We start from the raw sequence: 9,198 nt of genomic DNA, 5'->3' as shown, positions 1-9,198 counted from the left end.
CAGCACAACTCAGAATGAATTGCTATCAGGCAGTTCAATGTGTAAATATGCTTGATCTATATGTCTAATTTAGAATGTCAGATCTTTGGGGCAGGGATAAAGTGACCATGTTTTCAAAATAAAAAAAAATGGCATTTTTACAGCAACTTTTTAGGGTAATGAAATATACTTTTTAAAGTGTTCTTTTGTATGTGCTGACTTTACTATTGCCAGTTCCTGGCTCAGTAACACAGGTATATTTCTGAGTACAGGACTTTTTCCAGTAAGTTTCTGAATAAATTTATCATAAAACAATGAACAATTGTCATTAGCATTCACTTCAAGAAAAAGCATAATTTTGATAGCACTCAACTTTTCCATTCACTCCAAAACACTGTTTATCACACTGAACACTTGTTCTACTAGACTGAGTGTTCCCAGTAAACACAGACCAAATTATACTTCATACAGCAGTACATCTTGAAAATTTTGTGGTTCTAACAAAAAAAATTATTAACGAAATGAAAATTGGAACATTTCAAGTGTCCTGAAAAACTGGGAAATATGGACACTTAGGGTAGAGGCCACATCTCTTATTGTGTCTGTACACTGGAGAGCACACTGATGGTGAGCAAGAAATCATACAGTGGAATTTTACTAATCTGCAGTCACTTTACAGAAGTTGCACTAATAGTTTTCCCACTTCTCAGCAAAAATTCAACAAGACCTCACTACAGTGATCTGTCTGCAAGTTTTTTTTAAATGTTTTTACAAAATATACTACAGCATATGACCCTGTGAAGTATCAAAGCAATACTCAAGCACTTTAAATAATCAGAGTACATTGCTGGATCCAGTAATCTTGCTCTTTTATTGGATTTGTTTACTCACTACTTTAATTCCATGAGACCACTCATTCATCCATGCAACTTAGCAAGGTCATACTCAAGCAGTATTACAACGCTGTAGTTCAGTGAGAAACAGGAAGATTGCAATATTTGTTTTATGTATTATGGAATTAGACACCACAGAATGCACAATTTTTTAAAAATCTATTTAAAAATTGAAACATTTATTTTAAATTAGAAACAAACTGAACTTCTTAAATTTAAATTTCTTAATCAAAATTATTCACGCAATGTTCATGTTGTGATTTTTTAATTTTATTTTTTAAATGAAACCATTGTACATTGTACAAACCATAGCTACTGATGGAATAAATAAGTGAAAAATTATACTGCTGTACAACACACACAAATCATAAGATGGAAAACGATTAGGTATTGGGGGAGGGGGGGAGAACAAAATTCTTTACATCTTCTAACAGACCCTTAGATATAAAGAACATTCCAAAACATGACAATGTTTATGTATGAAGATAGCCACCCAAAACCAATATTTTATACTGCCTTGTTGATTTGTTGTTTTCTAAGTGCCAGCACTTTTTGGAATGTTTAACAACTACTTTCCCAAGCATAAAAATTCCAAGGAATAGTTCTGCTATAAAATGTTTGGCTGAGTAAATCGCTTATTTGGAAGGCCTTCTCATGTGTTCCACAACCTAAGCTAATTTACTTTTTTGCTTCTAGTTTCTTTTGTTTTTGTAACTGAAGCTCCAACATTCAGCATGTAGCAAGGAAGCACTTCTTGATATTTGCACTAACTCTAAAACATTAGCTGTATGAGAACTTTCAGTTACCTCGAAGTAAATTACAACTCCACTTCTGCTTCATGTCCAATGCTTTCAATACACTCTTTTACAGTGAGTTCATAAAACAAATTTCTGGTAGAGATGGGTCCAAGCCAAAACACTGAATCTAGATGTGGTTCCAAACCTCAAGTAGATATGGATCCTATGTTCTGGTCTGATCACATCTGTACTTTCTGGCATTAAAATGTGTTTAATCACACCCACTGGCCCATTAATATTATCAGGCACTTCAAAGAAAGACTAATAACAGTCTTATACATTATTTTGGATTTCTTCATACCAGGTAATGTCAAGGTCTCTCTTTTTAGAGAATGACACTAACAGGTTTAAGGAACCCAAACCTATCTGCTTTTTCAATAGTCTGTTGTCACTAGAAACTGTGGTGAAAAGAAGATCTGAATGTATTTTGTATAAACTGTAAATAAAAAGTTACTATTTTAGAAATAAAGCCATTAGCAATAGCTGGTTTGTTTTCCAAGCCACAGTACAATGGACACAGTTCTGAGCAGAAGCCACAGGAGAAAAAGAAGGAATTTTATAGTTAAACCTGTTGGTGTCAGTAATGCCAATAAACATTTCTATCTAATGAAAAATTTGAGGTATTTTAGTACTATTTATATTTTTCTTCCTAAAGTACAGGAATCAGCTTTGAAATCAAAAAGCTTACCTACCCCTTCAAAAACTTGTAGAAAAATCAAAATTAAAAACATTTTGGGATGCATCTGAAGATGGTGATCAGTAAACATGACTACTTGTAAAAGGTGGCATCTGATTCATGTAGTTTTAGCATTCAAAATTAAAATGCTAGTGAATGTGTTTTGAAAAGTCTGATTTTTTTTTAAATTTGCCCATTTTATATATCAAATAGAATTTTTCTCACAAAATATCAATTAAATCTGAGTGTATTATACATACAAACTGATAGCCATTGACCAGTTATCAACATTTTTAAGCATACACACAATTCAAGAGAGAAATTACCATTCCAATATGTTTATTGTGCAAATATAACTTTTGGCTCCTCAGTTCCTTATGTTCAGAAAGTTAATGGACTTCATGATCTGACCAGAGAACCCAAAAACTTATTAGGGAGCACACTGGTTTCATGAATGATTTGCAACCAAATTTTATTTAGTTGAGATCCAAAAAAGTTTATTTCAACATAAAAGGAAAAATTCCCAAACTGAGCATAGCAAGTCACTTTGGAGTTTAATCCAACAGACATTTTATGGAAGGTCAGCATTGGCTCCTCACTCCTCTCCTACTCCCAATTGTTCTTCATAATTAAGGTGGTAATTGGAAATGCAATGTAGTAGTCAAAGCTCAAGCCATTTTCACCATTGGAGAATTCAGAAATAAGCAAGTTTACAAAGAGCTAATTATGAAAATGTGTGGACAGAAAGATTTATCATTTTAAAAAATATTTACAGTTCTTAGCTTACACATTCTGCACAATTTTTGGAGATGTGGGATCTGGTTTTAAATTACAAGCCCCATCTCCCTCTGAGAGTGAATGAAGATTAAGGTCCAATCCAGCAACATTTACACCTCATGTGAATATTCCTTAGTCACACAAGTAGTTACCACGGACATGACTCGGTTTTGAAGGCGCTTGGCACCTCCCTAGAAGTAATAAGCCCATTGCAACATCAGGCCCTTAAAGGCCTGATCTAGGTAGATACTTCGCACCTCTAAATGCCATTGACTTGAAGGGAGTTACACATGCTCAGAGCCGCTCAAACAAGCTTAGCATAAGCACGCTTCAACATAATTGAAAAGAAAGGATAATTTCTACCAGTAATGTAGAGATTATGGAAATAAGACTTATTTACAAAGACTAGCTGAAAGTTTAAAAAAATCCTAAATACAGTATAGCCTGGAATATATCAGTAAACATCTTATTAAAGAACAGTACAATGAAATCCAGTTCAGTGAAAACCTGATATCAGAATAAATCATTTGCTGCACATCAATCCCTTTGATCCTATCTTTATAGTGGAACTTTTTTATAAAACAATTACTGTACCCAGTACAGAGATCTGGACCTATTACTTAATCTACTTTACTTCTATTAAATTTATTCAGATCTGGAATATAAATGGTAAATAAATCATATTAACTTCCGATGAAGTTAAGAAAAGTTTAAAAGACCAGATTTACAGTTTGCGAATGCCGGGCATTCAATAAAAGGTCTCCACTGTAGTTGCAGAAAAAGAAAATGACGCTTCTTTGTCTCCTTGGACTCCAAGTGTGAAAATGGCTTCCAGATCAATTTTATCTCTATTTGTTAAGTTTTAAGCATCAGGGATTTAAAATAAAAAATAAAACAAAAAACCAGAAAAACTTACTACATGGCATTATACAAACATAGGCCACTTTGCAAAGGAGACAGCTGCAAAACAACTTTAAAAGTTAGCACTGTTTTCAGAACACAAGGCACAAAACGAAAGCAGACATCACGCCAGAACAATGAACTTCACATGAAAGCTAATACCTGACCTGTACCATCCTTAAATATCTTACATTGTTAAATAGAGAAATGGAAAAAAAAAATAAAAAAAAAAAATAAAACCAGCAGCAACATAATTGTAATTTTGACTTTAGAAACAGTGCGTAGACCCCTCCTGAGTTGTTTACTCCAACCATTTCAGAGACAGTAACTTAAAAGTTCTCAATGTTTGTTTCACAGGAAAAAGTTTTCAGTGTCTGAGAAGTTAAACCTTTGCTAGGTTTTCTTGGATTTTTGCTTGGTAACTTGAAAAGTTAGGAGTTCTGTCCTCATCCAAGAGAAGATGCTTAAGTAAAGTTGTTCTATGATTAAGCCCACTGATGTACCTTACATAAAAACTGATCAGAAAAAATCTATAGTCTAAATCTCTTCAACATTTTGTTGGGAAGCCTCTACTTTCATCTTTTTAGAAGGTGGCACTCCTTCAGAGTCCTTAACAGGAAAGAGAGAAAGAATTCATGTTATCATTGGACTGAATCTTAGGTGCTGTAGATATCAGATTAAAATAAAGAGTGAGTACTCTCATGTTACTTGGGGGACGCAAAATATCCTAGGATGTCAATGACATAACCAAATAAACACACCTCTTGAAATCATCTTTCTAAAACATGATGTTGCTTGGTCTTGTTGTTACCTAGTCACATAGGGCAAAATCCTGATTCCCGGCATGAAGCCACTGCATACACTCCAAAGCAACAGCAGTAACATGTGATCAGACTGACTTACCTCAGCTCCATACTCAGCCACAACAAAAAACAAAGACTCAGAAGTTACTCCTTCTAGTAGCAGCAGCAGCAATTTCTCCAGGGCAGGGTGTGAGAGTTTGAGAGTGGGCACATGTGCACTCAGACGTGAAACCACCACCAAGTCTCAGAGAGGACCTGTAGTGCAGATTTAGGTGGGATACTTCCCAAGCCACAGCCCCTCTCCTAGCCATGGCTCTGCAGACATACACATACCTCAAGCCAGAATCTGACCCACTGAGTTTATTAGCATTACATTTTTGCCAGCTCTATTAGCTGTTCTGCTTTATAAAGGCAATATATTTATTTCCAAATGGAAATTAAAGGGATACATTTTGGGCACAGCCTACTGGATTGTAAGTAAATAAAATCCTCCTTATTTGGACAGTAACATTTCCTTACATATCAAACTTGGGCTGGTGCAGATGAGCCTGAAAGTGAAACTGATCAGTCTTCTTACTGTTAAAGGCGAATGAAATTGAAACAGAAGGCCAAATGAATGGTGAAAGCAAATCAGATATTAAAAATTATTTAATAGTCCAAGGTGATCTTAGTAACACAGCTAAAGAAATAAATGTAAATGTGGTTGGTCTCCTGACAGTTTTTCTTTAACTTTTTTTTAAAGTTGATATTGAATTTGGAAAAGACATTTGTAAAAGTAGCTTTTTTTAAAAAGCTTAATTACCTGAGAGTTTTTAGATGCCTCTGTAGTTATATCATTTTCTCCAGAGGATTGAATTTCTGCTTTCTCTGAACTGTTCATGGAATTTTCCATTGAAGACTGTGAATTCTGTTCATCAGAAGTATCTGAAAGAGTAAAAACTTATTTTAAACATGAAGAATCAACTTTCAATACAAGCTTTTACTCTCTAATGCTAATGTACATACAATACCTTTCATTCAAATATAACCAGTTGTGATTGCATACACATGATGATATCTGAATTAGCAGTGGGGACTGAACCCATAATATTCAGCACCCAATATTACGTTACCCAATTTAGCCACTTGAGCTAAACTAAAGAATTCTTTTTACCTATGAGTTACCAAAAGGCAAGCCTTCTCCAGAAAATCTTTTACTGAATGTGGTCTGAAGAGTGATAATTCTCAAAGTGACTCAGTCAGATGCAAGATGTTTGTTTTTGTGGTTTTATGGGGGGTTTTCTCTAAATTGCCATAGAATTGTTTGTGTGGCTATAAAAAAACACTAAGTCTTCAGTACTTCCAGATTAAAAGCACTTCGGAGCAGTGGCTTTATTTCCTTTTGTATCTTCTACAGCACAATTTGCTGACACTGTTAAACTACAGTTTGGTATTGCCACCAGTTTGGTATGGCATAGTTTGGTATTGCCACCCTTACTTCAGCACTGCTGGTGGTGGGGCACTGCCTTCAGAGCTGGGCAGCTGGCCAGCAGCCGCAGCTCTCTGGCCACCCAGCTCTGAAGGCAGCACAGAAGGGTGGCAATACCATGACTCCCCTGCAACCCCTTTTTGGGTCAGGACCCCCATTTTGAGAAACGTTAGTCTCCCCCGTGAAATCTGTATAGTATAGGATAAAATTACATAAAAGACAAGATTTCACAGTCTGTGATGCGTTTTTCACGCCTATGAATTTGGTAGGATTACCTGTCCTCAGAGTCATTCAGACCTGCCAATAATTAGTGTACATAGGAAAATGTTCTAAAATATTTGTTCATTATAAAAATGTTGATTTTAAAGAATTAGGGCCAATTTTTCCCCTAACCTTCCACAATGACTTCAGAATAGTCACATAAGATGTACAGTGGAACAGATTTGGGTCCCTAATTTGTTACCTGCTATTTAAATTCAGCTTGACAATGTCACAATCAGCTATTTGATCAAACAGCATCATTCTCCAATGGATGATGGGTTATTTGGATTTAGAATCCCTAAGTAAACACAGCATCCAACCAGCAAAAAGGCCAGATTAGTATGCATTTTGCCCTAGCTTTTCCCTCTCATTTCACAGTAACAGCCCTGGAACCAACCCAAGGAAAGATTTTCCTTGAACCTAAATTTAGTCATGGGAGATGTACATTATGTAATCGGCTGAATTCACCCATGAACAAGTTAAAGGCAAGTTTTCCATCTGGCAGGAAATCCACACAGTTCCCAGTGAGCAGTCAGTTGAGAACACTATTTTATAAAATTTGGCTTTCCTGTGTCTACTTTGGTAGTGATTTAACTGCCAAATTGCCCCGCATCTAACAGTTACATTCTAGTCATTGAAGGTATTTAGCATGATGTACATGGTTCTAATATTACTGAGATAACTGATCTAAATTTAAATTGGATATTGGATCTACTGAGTTAAGAACTGAATCAGTACGAAGAGGTTTGCGAAGGACAATTTAAATGCTTTGTTATGGCAGGAATTTTGCAACCAGATTATTAGAATGCTGTTAAGAGTATATTTTATACATTATAATAGGAGGAGACAATGGTACTTTCAAAACATCACAATATAAGATTTTGCATAAATACACTGCAAATGTTTCAGTTACTAAAATTTTACAAGGCACCAAAGAAATATAGCATTAACAATGTCAGATTTAAAACATTTTCACCAACATCATGTTTGGCTGTTTTTCGGCGCAGCAAATAAAATACATTATGTACTTTTTAGAAAACTGGGCAAACAAATTCAGAGTTAGCTTTAAAAGAAATGTAGCAAAGTGAATTAAAAAAAATAAAGTTAAAATAAAAATTTACACATACAAGTTACAAAATACCAATATTTGTTATTTCCATTTTCGTTTAGAGCCCAATGATGCTTGGTGAAGCGCATCCTCAACTCCCACTGGCTGAGCACCTGGCAGGATCAAGGCTTTGATAAATGTCTAAATGGTGACATACAAAGGATTTTTTAAGATTGGGGTTTAAGCCTATTTTTTGCTTCTTGGTATGGATTAAGGTGGCCTAAAAGGTTTATTTATTTTAAGGTTTCCCTCCTCCCCTGCTTGTTTTTTACCTTAAGAATATCTGGAATGTCAAGTCTGATCTTCCCTGCTTTCACTGGAGCATCAATGAGCAATATAAGGGAGTTTATTGTGAGTTCTCAAGAAAGCCCAAGGATGATGAATACAGAAGCAACTTCCTCCTTTAAAATGTCAATTTTCAGTTACTGACATTAGATAAGTTTTACATAATAAAAGTTTTAAAGAGTCAATAAAAATCTCTTCCCCTCTCAGCAGATCAACTTTCACCAGTTTAGCTCTTGTGATGGAACCATTTCACTAGTTCGCAATCAGTCCTCCAACCTAGGCAGGACCTGAATTTTTAAGGTATAAAACCAAGCAGAAAAATATTTTCCATTCTGTTCTGGAGATGTGAGGCATCTAGGTGCAGTAAAGATTTCGGACCTGGGCCAGCTACCACTGAAGTCAGTGGAACTCTCATGGAAGAAATTAATTTTGTAATTTAGTTTAAACCTGTTCTTGCTCCCTGTGAAGTCAACAGGAGTTTTAAGTACATAAATAAAATACTTACATACCAAGGACTTTGCTCTGACTGACACAGCAATGAAGTTTAGAAAACTTAAGCCAACTAGACATGATTATGGAGAAGTTAAATAACTAACAACATGTGGACTGTGGCAAATCATCACTTTTGATTTGTGAGCTGTATTTGTTGTTTTGGAAAAATGGATGGTTGTGTTTTGTATCACATGCCAGTCACATTGTTCCACTTTTATTATTTCAGCTTCTTTCTTATCAAGAATGTTGAACTTAAGTGTTAGTTTAAACTAGTGCTTCCTATTAGAAAAGTTGCAGGCACAAGATATATCTATATGCATTACCTTCTGAACCAGGTTGCTCCTTTGCATCTGCTTGAGTTTCATCAGACTTTACTTCAGTGCCATCTGCTTGTGTTGCTGAGTTCTGCTCAGGTGCTGGACTTGAGTTGCTACTGTTCTCCTGTTTTATTGGAGAAGCGTCAGCTATTGAACTCTGGTTGCTATTGTCATCTGGAAAAAAATTCTACCTTGATGAAAAGTGAATGAAATAGGATATTTTGGCTCTTCTTGAAGTTATATACTTTTATGCATCATAGCATAGCTAATATTGGATGTGATTCTACATGCCTTGCACACTCAAGAATCCCAGTGACTTCACTGGGAATATTGGGTGAGCTGAGGACTGTTCAGGTTCACAAATTAGTAGGACTCTTTACACTTAAGTCCCCTTCACTCAACTGACATTCTCTGATGCCCTGTGTTGTACACAGTGCTGCTT

General features: G+C 35.5%; 1 protein-coding gene across 5 annotated transcripts in view; it reads right to left on the bottom strand.

The window, feature by feature from the left end:
* Window positions 1-1,120: 1,120 nt before the first annotated feature.
* Window positions 1,121-9,198, bottom strand: part of BCL7A (BAF chromatin remodeling complex subunit BCL7A) — a 31,045-nt gene continuing 22,967 nt past the window's right edge. For all 5 annotated transcript variants that reach the window (XM_037878588.2, XM_037878587.2, XM_037878590.1 and 2 more), the window contains 3 exons: window positions 8,763-8,930; window positions 5,628-5,749; window positions 1,121-4,631 (listed from right to left, as the gene is read on the bottom strand). In XM_037878588.2, the coding sequence (XP_037734516.1) occupies window positions 4,560-4,631; window positions 5,628-5,749; window positions 8,763-8,930 (362 nt within the window). In that variant the 3' untranslated portion in view covers window positions 1,121-4,559. The remainder of the gene's footprint in view (window positions 4,632-5,627; window positions 5,750-8,762; window positions 8,931-9,198) is intronic.

The sequence above is a fragment of the Chelonia mydas genome, chromosome 15 (assembly GCF_015237465.2).
Source record: "Chelonia mydas isolate rCheMyd1 chromosome 15, rCheMyd1.pri.v2, whole genome shotgun sequence".
Classification (NCBI taxonomy): Eukaryota; Metazoa; Chordata; order Testudines; family Cheloniidae; genus Chelonia; species Chelonia mydas.
Note: the sequence above shows the minus strand (reverse complement) of the source record. Positions and strands in the feature narration are given on the sequence as shown.